The sequence below is a fragment of the Pezoporus flaviventris genome, unplaced genomic scaffold, assembly GCF_033815535.1.
Source record: "Pezoporus flaviventris isolate CSIRO_AGI_PZ_B2104156 unplaced genomic scaffold, CSIRO_AGI_Pfla_v1 ptg000036l, whole genome shotgun sequence".
Classification (NCBI taxonomy): Eukaryota; Metazoa; Chordata; class Aves; order Psittaciformes; family Psittacidae; genus Pezoporus; species Pezoporus flaviventris.
The window spans coordinates 41,225,512-41,238,895 of NW_026892584.1; the positions used below are offsets into that span (position 1 = coordinate 41,225,512).

The following is a 13,384-nucleotide window of genomic DNA, read 5'->3' on the forward strand; positions in this document are numbered from 1 at the left end:
CACGTAAAAACATTTACTTCAAGGGTACTCCTTTACAATGCTTCTCTACCTATGGCTACACCCCAGATCCTACTGCTGCAAAGAAAACTGGCTACTCCTTTTACACATTATAAAGTAAAAAAATGGCAGTTATGATACCTTAGATAACTTTCTTCTGCTGTCTTTTATACTATATAGTATGCTTCAGCAAAGAGGAGCAGAAAGTACATAAATAGTACTACAGCTGTTACACATCATCTTTGTGTTAATTTCTGCTTTTGAGTCAAGGCACTGAAAGTTAATTTCCTCCTTCAGTACCCTACTCAAGTGAAAAAACAAACAAACAAACAAACAACAAAACAAGAAAACTATTTAAATAGAAGCGCTAAATTTACTTCCCGTATTTGTTGAAAATATTTGTATGTTAATAATCACAAACAGGAAGGAACATTCAGCAACCTTCATTGAAATTTCTGACCTAGATGCAGTAACGGAAGAAAAACCAGTTGCAGGTAGCATTATTTCAGTAAAAATTGCAGTTTTCGTAACTCAAATATTGCTGCCCACATGTACTTTTTCTACCTGCTAGAAAATCAAGCAAGTCAAATACCAAGCAGCATTAAAAGTTGAAGCAGCTTAAGTTTACCTAAAAGTGCAGTTAACTCTGCTCCCAGGGCAGGTTAGCAGAAGCTCCACTTGCATTTCAATTAACTTTTAGGAGATGAGACAGAATGTTCATATAGCTCAGTCCCAGTGTGATAGGCTCTACCTAAGTTGAAACAAATCCTGCAGTGATTAATGTTTTTTCCCTAGCTTGTTTTCCCTCAGCTCTGTAATTGTAAATTGCTAAAGCAGGTCATTTGAAGTATGTGTAGTATCTTAGGAACCATAACTTAGTGATCATAAATTTGCATTATAAATGCAGGTATAGCTCCTTACCTGGCATAAATTTTCAATCTTAACTGCTTATTAACTACACCACAACTCTGACCCATCCTGTAATCACCACTGGCCTAGCATCTGTTCATTTGAAGCTCCATTTTATTCTAGATTTTATTTTCTGTCCCCTTCTTCCTGATGGTTTTAGTTATATGTAGAAAAAAAAAACCAAAAAACTTTCTATTTCTCATTCATTCTTCTTTGGTGAGGACACACTGAAAAACCAATACAGAAATGATGAAAGTGATGAACCAGCTAACACATACCAAGGGAAGATGCAACTACAAGGAAAACTGTGGAAGAAATGCCAAGAATGCATAAAAGATCAATGTTGCCTATTCTTTTCAGGCTGAGTAACGCTATACCCACCTTTTTTAAAAAAGCTTTCAGATAAATGACTGGCATTTTACTCCTAGTATGTATAGCTATTAAGCAGAGGTATACATTTTGAAGAAATTAATCAGCTGGTAAGGACATCAAGCTCCTAAGTATTCAAGTACCAAATATTTAAGTTACTGCCAGATACCACAGTCAGAGAGATTGAAAGGCAAAACTTTAATCAAGCTGAAAGATTTAAGATGTTTCAGTGAAGTAGTTAAAAAGATGTACGTAAGCATTAAGTCATTAAAATGACTTAAATCTCTTAATCTTCTCAAAAGCAGATTAAGCTAAATTTAAACAGAACATGATATGAAGTCTAGTTCTGATTTTATACACTGTGTGTCCTTGGTACAGAATTCAGTATGTGCCATTTTAAAAACTGATTTTTGTAGGATAGTATAAGTTTATAAAGTCTCCAAAATATGATACTAGCTATGAAGTTACTTTAACAGCTATCGGCAAAATGCCGTAATGACCCATCCTATTGATACATATATTACTTCTGAATTTTCAGGAAAAAAGAAAACCTTTTCCAGTCAAAGTTTGTTTATGTTCATGTTAACTGTTGCCACACTGCATGATTTCATCATTCCTTTTTAATTCTGATCATTTCATAAGCTTAAATGGCAGATGAGGGCACATGTAACATAAATTTTCTCCTACCATATGGGCACATTATTACTTACTCCCTTGCAAAATTTGTGGTTAATGGAAGGGCCTTTCAGAGTAATTCCTTACCTCTAACTGAATATGAAAGACAAGAAATGACAGTTGCCAATAATGTACTTTTTAAAAACCTTTGTAAACATTTTGCATTGTGTTTTAGTAACAATACAGTTTTTACTTTTAAACCTTATAGAACTAAGAACTCCTAAAAAACTATGAGGTTTTAAAAAAGAACTTTTTTTTTTACTGTTAATTATTGCACCACAAGTTGACAAAAAGCTGAGAATTAAGTCCTCACACTTGGCATACCATTTACATTTTAAAAGTAAATGCAGTAAGTAAATTTCAAAAGTCCTAGCCAAAAAAAAAGATATCATTAGGAAAACAAAAAGAATGCTTGAAATGTCATCTAATTCTATCAAAAAGTTTAGTGATATAAATTTGGTCTTTTTCAAAGCACTACTGAAAAAGTTTAACATGGAACTTGGAAGAACTGTAGAAAACAAAAAATGCTTACTCTAAAAATGAGGTTAACAATACACTCCAAGACACTTTGTCCAACATGTTTAATTCCTTGTTGCTCAATGGATTTTTTTCTGTCTCTGATTACAGCAGATGGATCAGGGACAGTTTTAGAATTAACTTCCCTATGGTTGTAACTTGCTTCATTTACAGTAAAGATGATGAACCAACAAATCCATACTTCCAAGAAGAGAAGAGGTCTTTAATGATGGCCAGCACCAGAGGATTCTGAAACAAAAGACACGATTTAGACTGTTCAAACAGTAGAGCAAATCAACTCAGGAACACAGTTCAGAACCTAGAAGAGAAAACTAACATCTCAGCATATGAACTGGCAGGTTCTTGTCAAATTGCAGATTCTGTATCAAATAAAACCCTCAAACTACATATATAAACTTGGTCAATACTAAAAATCCTCCTTTGCAAGCTTTAAAGCACTATTAATAGGCAGTAAAGGGTTCCTTCTAAACTGAGGTTTATTTATGCTATTATCCTTAACTCAACTGGGCAGTATTTTCACTAATTGCACATTTAAAAACAAAAATAATGTTTGCATACACAAATTCAACTGGAAGCAAATGGGCTATCTATCATGGCTCAGAATGTTAACTGAGATACAGCAGTTCATGGAAAACTGAATTCCAGTGTGATGTCAGAAGAAACTGTCCATAAACATCTAAACACTACATTACAGAAAACATTAAAATACACATTCAAAATACAGGTTTACACTTCTTAGTTTCTTGACAGCTAAAGCAGCAGTTACTTGTGAGATTGTGCTGATTTAAGCCATTCCACTAAATGTTTTTTACTATTATTTTAAATAATTCCTCCCCCCCCCCCCCCCCAAGTCATTCTACCCCTAAAACTTATGCAAAGGACAGTTTAAGACAAGACATAGCATCTGTGCAAGCTCAAAGATGTTTCTAGGTTATAAAACCACCAATACAACTAAAGCTACGTATTTTGAAGTAATCTCTAAATATTTTCTAAATCCGTAAGTTAAACAACAAACAAAATATGCTAAGTTAATTCTTACTGCACTCATTTAAAAAAATAGAACAGGGTATTAGATATTTAATACTCACTATCTGCCACTGCTTTTTTTCCTGAAAAAAAAAAAAAAAAAGCTGAACAATGAAAGTTTAAAAAATTTTTTTTTCAGATAAACTTAATTATATGACTTATGATTTGCTAATTTAGCTTGAACAAGCTCTAACAAGTGTACAACATGTATTTTCCATGATACATTTCACTTTAAAAGACACTAAACTTGATACTGATTTTTTAAAAGTTGTTTGTTTTTAATTAACCTAGGCTCCATGCATTTAGAAATTGCAGCCATCAAGATCTTACTTCCTACTTTAATTCAAAAGAAACATATACATAATGGTACTTTTTTACATAATATATGGATATACACAGACATAACATACGGATGTAAACTGAAGTGGTAAGAATACAGTTTGCTTTACAATCTTCCTCTATGAGTAAAATAGTTTCGTTTACATTGCCATTGTAATTGTTCTCCTAAAATACTGATTCACAGCAATCAGACAAAAATAGATGAAAAAATTCCTCATGAGGAAGACTGTCATAAGAGGTTGTTCAATCTCCACCCTTGGATACATTAATTTGAAATTCAAATTAATGGCAATGAACAACCTCATCTACCTTTGATTTAACTACTTAAACAGTGGTTTGGACCAGGTGAGCTCAAAAGATGCCAACCAATCTAAATTATTCTATTACATACTCTTCTACAAATATACGTATTATTTGCAAAATTGTTCTCCAAACTGCATAAAAGGCTACAGCTATTTTCACTTTAAAATAATGCTTAGCATCCAGGGGAACCATATCAAGGTTTTGGCCCTCAAAACCCTACACCATCACATCTATTATCTAAATCATAAATAAAAAGAAAAGTAGCATGACATGAACACAAACTTGAAAAGTCTGTCAATTTTGAATTCTCTTTCAGCAAAATTGTTAAAGCAAAATTTAACATTTTTTTTTTCCCCTCTCTGCATGTGCAACTACTTTTATTTACTTAAACTTGTAAATGTAGTGAACAGCTTTAGACATGCTACAAATTATTTGGACAAAGCTAGAGAAATGTTGAAGTAACATCACTCACCTGCTCCCACAGCAAGGGGTTCCTTTCCCTGTCAACTCTGTTTACAGTCTCTAACATTTCATTGTTAGTGACAGCTAGTAAAGGGTTTGGCTTAGAATTTTTTCAACACAGCCTAAATTGAACAACAGGACCTTCAAGACACTGTGATCTGTTATACCCTTTTGCTCTGAGGAACTTATGCTGGTTCGTAATTCAAATCTGGACACCATTCTAAACTTTTATGGCAAAGATGTGGACTTAAGTAAGAGTGTTAATTTGTTTGCTAGGTATTTTCAAGAAGTGATTTCTAATTGTTAAGGATATTGTCATTTACAAACCTTATATATAAAGTAACAGCTAATGAAAACTGTAACGTGTAACTTACCACCATATGAAATTTTGTAATAGGCATAAGCTGTTAATGCTACACCAACCCATATTTCTTGATATACCGTAGTAAAGTAGAATTTCATGCTTTTCAATGACTTTGGAATCATGTTCTGCATCATCTGAAAATTGTAAGAGTTTTGCCATGGTGAGTTTTGCAACTGGCCTCTTACCTGCTGTACTTCTAATGTATATACACACTCCTGATACATATCAGCAGCAGTTTACATGTTTAAAAAAAAAATTTAAAAAATCCCCAAACATGCAGAAGTACATACTCCAAAGCACAGCAGTAAAAATTCAGAGTTAATGTCACAACTTATGAGCTAAGACAATAAAAAATATTAAACTACAGCTGATAAAAGGAGGCAAGGGTAGCCAGCGTCACACAACTGGGAAATATATGTGCTTGTTAAAGCATTAAAGCACCTTCATGGTAATCAATGCATAATTATAGAAACCCCCCCATTTATTGTGTTTGGATTTAAATTCTATCAAATTTATTATTGTGGACAGATTTCGTGAAACAGTATTGTGCTTTCACCAATACTATAAAGAACACTGCACCTCCCCAGAGCTTCCAATACTTGTAGTTTCAGATTACCAGGGCCAGAGTAGCAGTCATTCTGCTAAAAATAAGGAAATTGAATAAAAAGGGTCTTCCTACCACTACAAAACACCAAGTAAGTGCTATTTCCCAGGAACACCCTGTTAAACCTGGCAGAAACCTGTCCCCAAGACATGGATGGGCGCAACGCCGTCCAGGCCTGTTTTCAAATCTACCCGGGCTAACGCTGAATTTGCTTTCTCACTGGCCTACCACCATAACCCCAGCGCAGCCCAGGGGACTCGCTGCCCGACCGTGGCCTGACCCCCAGGCCCATGGAGAGGGGAGGGAGTAACAGCAGGACTTGAGCTCCGCTGATCTCTCCTCCCCCCATATCTCCTTTCCCAGGCTGACCCACAACCACCTCCCCGAGACAACCACCGCGATGCCCGCTTGCAGCGGGCCAGCCGAGACGCACCGTTACAGCGGGAAGCGACCCAGCTGCCAGAGAAGGTCACCGAGCACACACCGCCTCCGCTACCGCCGCGGGAGATGCTGGGAAAGGACGCATCACCCAGCAAAGTCGTTGGAACGCGACAGGCGCCGCTGCCGCGGAGCGCCCCCTACCGCTGCGGAGGACGAGAGCGCCCTCGATATCCCAGTTTCTACCTGCATCCGCCCGCACCTCACGCTCCTCAACATCGAAGTCCTGCCACGTCCCCGCTCCCCTTCAACCGCTCCAGGTCCTTGCCCAGCCCTCAAGGAGCTCATATCGCTGTACAGACCCGTGCGCAGTCTCATAGTCCTTTCTTAGCGCCTTACTCCAGCCCCCCGCGAAAGGAACGCACTAGGAGCCCCGTGCAAGGACAACGCTGGGATTGGCTTGAACCGAGTCTTCGTGTAGCGTGTCACTTAGAGAATGCTTCTCCTAAAGGACCGGGAAGCACCCGCCGGGTCAGGTTTCGAAGGGCTGAGACATCTACGTGCCTGTGAACCACTTCCTCCAGGCGACGAACAGTACACAGCGACTGGGGTTCCAGAGCACCTCACGGCCACTGTTCCGTGGGTGTGAGCGGGAAACTGACCACCCACCGACTCGCGTGGCTGGGAAAGGCGAGAGTCCCTTACCAGCGCAGGAATGAACCTGCGAACACGCTCCGCCCTCCCCTCTGCCCCTCTTCCCTCCCTTCAGCCTTCCTACAGCAGCGGAACCGGCCCTTTCATTCACGGGGCGGGGTCTGGCTGAGGGCGGGAAAGAGGGTCGGCGTGAGGTATGGAAGAGTAGGTGTGTGTTGTCGCCATGTTGCGTAAACTGACCGAGGAGCAGATTAACGACTGGTTCGCTATAGGCAAAACTGTGACTGACGTCGAGTTATTGGGCGGCACACTGCCCAGTCACTCCCGTGCCCCTCTTGCTATGCAGGAGCCATTAGCAGCTGTAGGGTAAGTGTGGGGTACTGGGCTGCTGATTTTAGCAGCCAGCAGGTGCTCCTTACGCCTAAAATGAAGGGTTGTCTGTGAAGGCACATGTGGCCTCCCTTTCCTGGAGAGTGTGTCTGTGGGCCTCGGTGGGCAGGGTGTTTTTACATGGTCTGGACTGGCTCTTGTGCTTCACCCACCCCGTGTGGGCCTGGATGGTGGGTTGTGTATTCCAGCTTAGCACCCTCAGTAATGTTTGTGGCTGTTAAATAAAGCCAGTAATATTTCTGTAATACTTAGGGTTTGACAAGAGGTTCTTGAACCCAACTGAACTCTAAGCCATTAAAATCTACTAAGTAACATAGGAGAAATTAGTATGATTGATCGAGCCTTATCTGCCTAGGCAGAAGCAAATCTTTTGTCTTTGATAAGACATATAGCTTTTTTTCACTCAAAAGCCTGAACAGATAACACAACTGCCAGCCCCCACAGGTAGGTTAACAGAATTTACTTTCACAGGTTGTTTTTTTTCTGTTTTTCTTTCCCATCTGTAGAACAGAGAGAGGGGGGTTATGCACCCTAAATAGCCATTTCTGTATGTGTGGACAGAATTTTTCATCATTAGACACGTATAAAAGCTTTGAGCATAGATGGTAGGCGCATGTGTGTTCTGCTGCATACTGAAAAGAAAAAGGTGTGTTTCCATAGCTATGTTTTGTTTCACAGTTCTGGAAATGTGCTTATGTTTAGGGAGGTTTTGCAGAACTTCAATTTTGGAAAGGTTTAGGTTCCATCAGAAGATGTTTCAGTTTTATTCACTGGTTTCTTAAGAAAAAGTTTGAAGAGCTGAAAACAAAAGAGTTTCTCTCTTCCTGAGGCTGCTTGTAGCACAGTAGTCTATTTTATTATTTTCTTCCAAAATCTTGGTTTGTTTCTTGGGAAAATCAAACCAAAAATTACATCAAATTTTTTAAATGCTTATTTATATTTACTTCAAGCAGGATATGCTATTAGTGATGGAGATGGCTTTCCTACTTCTTCCATCTAAGTTTATGTGTAAGAATATATAAGATTAATACCAAATTTGTAATGATAATAACAGGTGTGTTACTGCACACGAATGGGTGTAATAACTAATATTTTACAGAGTTGTTACTGAGACGGTCTAACGGGATCTGAAAGCCTCATGTCTCCCGTAAAAAGACTTGTAGAAGGTGTTTTCTTCCTCTGCCAATGATGCCTCGTTTTTCAAGGCTTTTAAGATTATCTTGTTAACTATCTCTAGTGTAGCAGTATTAGTAATTGAGCATTTTAGGGAAAGATAATAGGTCTCAGAAATTGTGGTTGGAGTTTTGATGCTTAAATAGCTGGTTGACGAACTTTTTATGAATATGTTTAACTTCTATGAATATGTTTAACTGAATGGAAGGTAATTTAGACCCTTAAATCCTTCCTTGTTATCAAAACAATTGTGGCTCACATTAAAACCCTTAAAGGCTTAAGTGTAGAAAAAATGGTTATTCTTTCTTTGATTTCTTGCATTTCATAGGTGTAGCTTTCACCAGGTTAGCCCTTTTTTATAGCCACCTTATTTGGCTGAAAACATTGCATGCTGTTTGTTTTGCCCATTGATATCGTTATCACTCACCTTTATGTAACCTGAGTAGTGTGTGTTGGCTGCCTGCCCATTTCAGAAATGCCAGCTGGGAGAGTTTAAGGAACAAAATAGTCTCAGATCAGCTCATGAAAATCCTTTGAGTCATAAATAAAAAGTGATTAAAGAAACAGTTCTCAGCCAGTTATCTTCAGAGAAATGATGATTGACCTACAGCCATCTTACTGCTCCCTGACCTAAAGGTAAACTGAATTCCAGAAAATAGCTCATCTTGGCTAGCAGACTGAGGTGCAGATTCACTTTACAGCATTCTGCAGTAAACCTGGCAGATATCTTTAAAATACATTTGACTTTATTTAGCTTGTCTTCATGCTCTTACACCTTTGCTTTTTCTATGCTTCTCTCCACTTTTTATCTGGAGAGTATACCTAATATTTCCATCAGATTAAAGTGTTCATATTCTGTGTAGTTACCTCTTATTTCTGTATTTGAAAAAAATGGACAAAGTGAGATCTTAGTGGCTGGCATTTTCCCATCCTCTGGATAAATTTATTAACTGTACCCTCTCCAATTCCCAGTTTGGTTTCTCATTTCCTCCCAAGTGTGGACACTAGAACCGGATGCAGTAGCCTAGTATCAGTTTCATCAATAGAACATGTGTATGAAAGTAGGTAAGCATTTTTGTGTGTTTCCTTAGCATTTCATTGGGATTTAACACTGAATTGGGTCTGATGCCTACATACATTTAATTATTATCTAGTGACTGCCTTTTAGCATATGGTGTAGTATGATGGTCCTTGTGGACTTAGAAGACTGTATTTGCTTATATTAAAGTGAAATTTATGAAGATTGGGTCAGCTGTGTCTGGGTGCTTGGTGTTACGAAGATTTGGTCAGCTGTGTCTGGGTGTTACGAAGATTGGGTCAGCTGGGTGGTTTCATTTTTGTTGTGTGGTTTTGGTTTTTTTCCCCTACTTGTTTTTGATGATCATAAAGGTAAGTGGACTTTGCATCTTTAGTAACCTACCATTTTCCTTAAAATAAAATTTGTAACTTAGATTTTTAGGGCTTTTTTCACCTATTTTCCGTTAGAAAGCTGTGAGGGTACCGTTTTAGGAAACAAATTTACATGAATTGTCATTGCAGGAATCTTGCACCTTTGACCAAATAAAAGTTATCTTCTGAAACCAGTATTATGGTTACCTTCTTTACTATGGGAAATGTACTTAAGTTTAATTTTCTGGGGAGTTTTATGACTAAGGAGAAACCTTTCTTTCAAACCGTTCCTGCCCTCATGCAGGGACTCATGTCTGGATTGTTTAGAACTGCATGAGAAGAATCTGAAGCCCTTTATTTCTGCGTCATAAGGCAGAGTAAGTTGAGATCAATGCTTTTGCTATTTATCAATAAACTGGTCACTACACCAAAGGAGGGTGAAGAGTTTGTACCAGCTCTGAGTGCAGATATAATGAGTGAAGCTTTGTGTGTTTAATTTATGGAAAGTTCAATACTTTTGGTATTGAGCTGCAATTTTTTATTATTCTAAATTTGTCAGAACTGATGTAGTCTAGTTCTCTAGTGCTTTGTACCTTAGGTGTATGCAGGAGTTGTGATAGTTTCACCTTCTCTGTATATTATGTTCCTCTCTTATGTATTAAATGTCCTCTAGATTCCAAGCTTTCCAAAGGTGTGGGTTGGTTTGTTTTAATATTTTTATTTGTTAGGAAAATACTCTGCCATTTGTTTCACCCAATTTATGTTGCATTATTAGTAAATTCTCTCTTGTGTGGGGGTACAGCTGTGCAGCACAAGGAAATATCTTCCAGTTGTGTTACCACCTTGAGAGAATCCGCATGTTTTCTTCAGTATGTTTGAATCAGAGGAAGCAATTTTACTGCATGTTTTCAAGAAAGTGTGTTTTGTGAATTGGGCCGTATGAATCTTGCCCATTCTTTATGGTGCTGCAGACAGATTAAAGGGAAATCTGGAGATGAAGAGGTTACATAAGGCAAATAAGAATTTTTCTATACAGTGGTAGGAAATGTAGTAAACTGAGTTCTGGCATATGTTTTCATTGATTTTTCTGCTCCAGTTCTCTGCTGTGACCATAACTGCTACATATCAGATCAGTCTTATAAAACTTTATTATGAATCCACAATGATAGATCATGGCAACTGAAAACCATGAAATTTTGTTAAATTTAAAATGGTCACCTCTTGCTTTGGAATTGATCTGATGATTCTTCTGCTATTCTATAAAAGTACTGATTTGATGAAAACATTGAAATTTAATGCAGACTCTTGACTTTCCGGGTAGCTTCCAATCAGTAAAATGTAGAACTTTCTGAAATGAAAAATTCATTAATTTCTGGAAGAACAGAAAGCTAGTTCTTGAATGCTTTTAAATGTTTGATGTTTTCATTTAGTTGTCTACCGTTACTGTACTTAAGAACATGTGGGGTACAGTTCAGGTTAAAAAAAAATAGAAACACTACATGCAGCATGTTATAATTTCAGACATTGTTTTCATTTTAGAATAGTTCTTGACTTTGAGAAATAACTATTCAGCTCCAAAATGTATTTAACAGTTTATTTGGCATAACTGATACTATATTAAACCATTTATTTTACACAGTATAAGTTCCCGTAAAGCCTAAAAGCTGTGTGACAAATACAGAGGTGTTTGCCTAAATCTTTGTGGATTGATGCTAATTCAAAATATGGAAAGCAGTCCTTTCTTGTTTAAATATGTCTAGCTCTATATGGCTAATCTACATTTTTGGTTAAAAGGTGCCTCCAAACACAGTATCTTTAAGGAACCATAAGGATAAAAGGACTTTTGTTTACTGCATACTAGCTCTAATCGAGGATTTTAATTTCTGAACTTGGAAAAAAAGAGGAGCATGGCACATTTCTTATTGCCATGTTTGTGGATGGCAGTCACAAGAAAGCAATGTTGAAGGCTACGTAGCTTTTTTGAAAGACAAACTAACTTAACCTGACGGGTAGTAGTAGGGTAGATTCCAGATTCTATCAGAGAAGGTGGGAAACATGCTTTGTGTATTTTTGTCGACATAACTTGAAACCGTGGGAATTTCATCTTTGTCCGATTTGTTAGAACTGTCTCCACGCAGGCTGAGATGGTCAGAGCAATTTGTATTCCATGCATCTACCATTTGGTCTTGTTGATTTTCTCTCTCACTGGTGGCAAGAAAATCTTTCAAAACTTGCTTGAATATGTAGACTATTTCCCAGGGTAAAACATCATTTTCTGCCAAAACTTCACGAAATCTAGAAACAAGAAAAATTGAAATCTAATCATCAGTGCTGAAAATGCTTGTTTCCTCTCTGCTCTTTGGGGGCAGGGGAAAGGAGGAGGAAGTGACTGCATTCTGGTGTCATTTATTCCTTGCTGCCACATTTCCCCAGCCCCCACCCCCCAAAAGATTATAAGAGGAAGAAAGCTCTAACAATGTACTGGATGTGGTTCAGCTGTTACGAGGATTGAAAGCTACTGTTATTTGGCATGCTTTATTTTTTTTCTTTAGCCCATCTGTGTAGCTTGATTTAAACTGACTTTGCCCTTAGGTATATCCTGGGCTTTAAAAGGTACATAGCCTTGTTTGCTTGTTTCTGCATGTCCCTAAGAAAATGTTATTAAAATACAGGCAGAGGTGAATTTTTCTTTGTAAAATATGGGGGATTTATTTGTTTTTTAAAAAAGTTTTGTGTTTGGTTTTGTGGGTTTTTTTATACTGATTTGCTACTTTGAGACTTACTTGCCAGTGAACCTGTGTTTCTGCATAACAGTGCATTGCATTAGTCCTTTAATTTGATTTTTGGTTTTTGGATTACTATTTAATAAACTATGGGGATAAATAACTGAGAAAAATCTGAAAGTATTGGGAGGTCATGTGTTTAAGCATGTGAGACTTCCCTTGCTTTGTATTGGACCAGGAAAATCCTTATTAAAAACTTCCTTCCAATACAGCGTATTAAAGATGTAATTTTTAAAACACCTGTGAAAGTGTGTTCCAGTTTCTGGTCATTGTTACTTTGGACGAAAGATCAGAGCCACATATAAGCTTGAATTAAGTAGAAGAAACATTTATAATAGAGTAGTCAAAGTAAAACAATTACCTGCTGAGAACAGCTCCTGTTTGGTAAGGCTGGATTTGTGAGCACAGAACTTCAAGCTGCCGTTGCTCAGTAGCTGGAATTGTTGCTTGAGGGTTTTGATAGTTCTTCAGCCAGTTGTAATCCAAGCCAGTCTTCTGGACTTTTTGTTCCTTTTCAATCTCTTGCACTAGTCTTTCACGCTCTTTCAGGTGCCATTTTAACTCCCTCAGTAGGGTTTTTATAACTACTTCTGATCCAGGATATCTTGTGGGTTTGTAGGAATCATTTTTTGACCATTTCATCCAGCCAAAAAGTGGCATTTTTAAGCTCGGGGGGGGGGGGGAGAGTTTATTTCTGTCCAACTTGTTTATACTGGTAGACTTGCTTCTGAGCAACTGAATGTTTAAAGGAAACTTTATTAATAATACTAAAATATTTTGCAGTACAGTATGAGTAGTGATAACAATAATTGCCAAACCATAATTAAATCTGACAAGCCTTTTATAGTATTTTCTGGTTTCTGAGTTAACATAAATATGTGAAGTTTACAACATTTAAAGTGCATATCTGTCATCTTGGAAATATTTTTTTTTTTTAATCTTGATTTCAAAAAGAAAAAAAAAAGTCCAAATCCCACTGAACAAAAAAAAAACCCAAAACAAAAAAAAACCTCCACAAACCCCCCAAACCAA

The 13,384-nt window shown here is 37.5% G+C and overlaps 4 protein-coding genes across 9 annotated transcripts in view; 1 reads left to right on the top strand and 3 right to left on the bottom strand.

Annotated features, from left to right (window-relative positions):
* PPP1R13B (protein phosphatase 1 regulatory subunit 13B) overlaps positions 1-2,603 on the bottom strand; it is an 87,029-nt gene extending 84,426 nt beyond the window's left edge. Inside the window, exon 1 of one of the 2 annotated variants that reach the window (XM_061464111.1) lies at positions 2,483-2,603. The gene's annotated coding sequence lies outside the window, so the exon portion shown is untranslated. The remainder of the gene's footprint in view (positions 1-2,482) is intronic. The other variant, XM_061464104.1, reaches the window with a different exon arrangement.
* ATP5MJ (ATP synthase membrane subunit j) lies at positions 2,516-6,160 on the bottom strand. 2 transcript variants are annotated; one of them, XM_061464138.1, is made up of 4 exons: positions 6,019-6,160; positions 4,992-5,115; positions 3,576-3,596; positions 2,516-2,715 (listed from the first exon to the last, which is right to left on the bottom strand). In XM_061464138.1, the coding sequence occupies exons 2-4, from the start codon at positions 5,113-5,115 to the stop codon at positions 2,690-2,692; spliced, it is 171 nt and encodes a 56-aa protein (XP_061320122.1). In that variant the 5' UTR covers positions 6,019-6,160; the 3' UTR covers positions 2,516-2,689. The 2 variants fall into 2 exon arrangements, with proteins under 2 accessions (XP_061320122.1, XP_061320123.1); XM_061464139.1 differs by lacking the exon at positions 6,019-6,160 and adding an exon at positions 5,561-5,599.
* Positions 6,161-6,806: 646 nt separating this feature from the next.
* Positions 6,807-13,384, top strand: part of TDRD9 (tudor domain containing 9) — a 73,440-nt gene continuing 66,862 nt past the window's right edge. For all 4 annotated transcript variants that reach the window (XR_009745200.1, XM_061464100.1, XM_061464102.1 and 1 more), the window contains exon 1: positions 6,807-6,983. Coding sequence is in view for 3 of the 4 variants with exons in the window: in XM_061464100.1 (XP_061320084.1) it covers positions 6,841-6,983 (143 nt within the window). In the remaining variant the exon portion in view is untranslated. The remainder of the gene's footprint in view (positions 6,984-13,384) is intronic.
* RD3L (RD3 like) lies at positions 11,567-13,012 on the bottom strand. The gene is made up of 2 exons (XM_061464136.1): positions 12,714-13,012; positions 11,567-11,864 (listed from the first exon to the last, which is right to left on the bottom strand). The coding sequence occupies exons 1-2, from the start codon at positions 13,010-13,012 to the stop codon at positions 11,567-11,569; spliced, it is 597 nt and encodes a 198-aa protein (XP_061320120.1).

What these genes read in the sequence shown, in the direction of transcription:
- ATP5MJ (XM_061464138.1), bottom strand. Translation starts at nt 5,115, where the DNA reads ATGATGCAGAACATGATTCCAAAGTCATTGAAAAGCATGAAATTCTAC. An exon ending in TTACAAAATTTCATATGGTG is followed by an intron (nt 3,597 to 4,991) that starts GTAAGTTACACG and finishes TTTTTTTTTCAG; the next exon opens with GAAAAAAAGCAGTGGCAGAT. An exon ending in AAAAAAAGCAGTGGCAGATA is followed by an intron (nt 2,716 to 3,575) that starts GTGAGTATTAAA and finishes CTTTTGTTTCAG; the next exon opens with AATCCTCTGGTGCTGGCCAT.
- RD3L (XM_061464136.1), bottom strand. Translation starts at nt 13,012, where the DNA reads ATGCCACTTTTTGGCTGGATGAAATGGTCAAAAAATGATTCCTACAAA. An exon ending in ACAGGAGCTGTTCTCAGCAG is followed by an intron (nt 11,865 to 12,713) that starts GTAATTGTTTTA and finishes TCTTGTTTCTAG; the next exon opens with ATTTCGTGAAGTTTTGGCAG.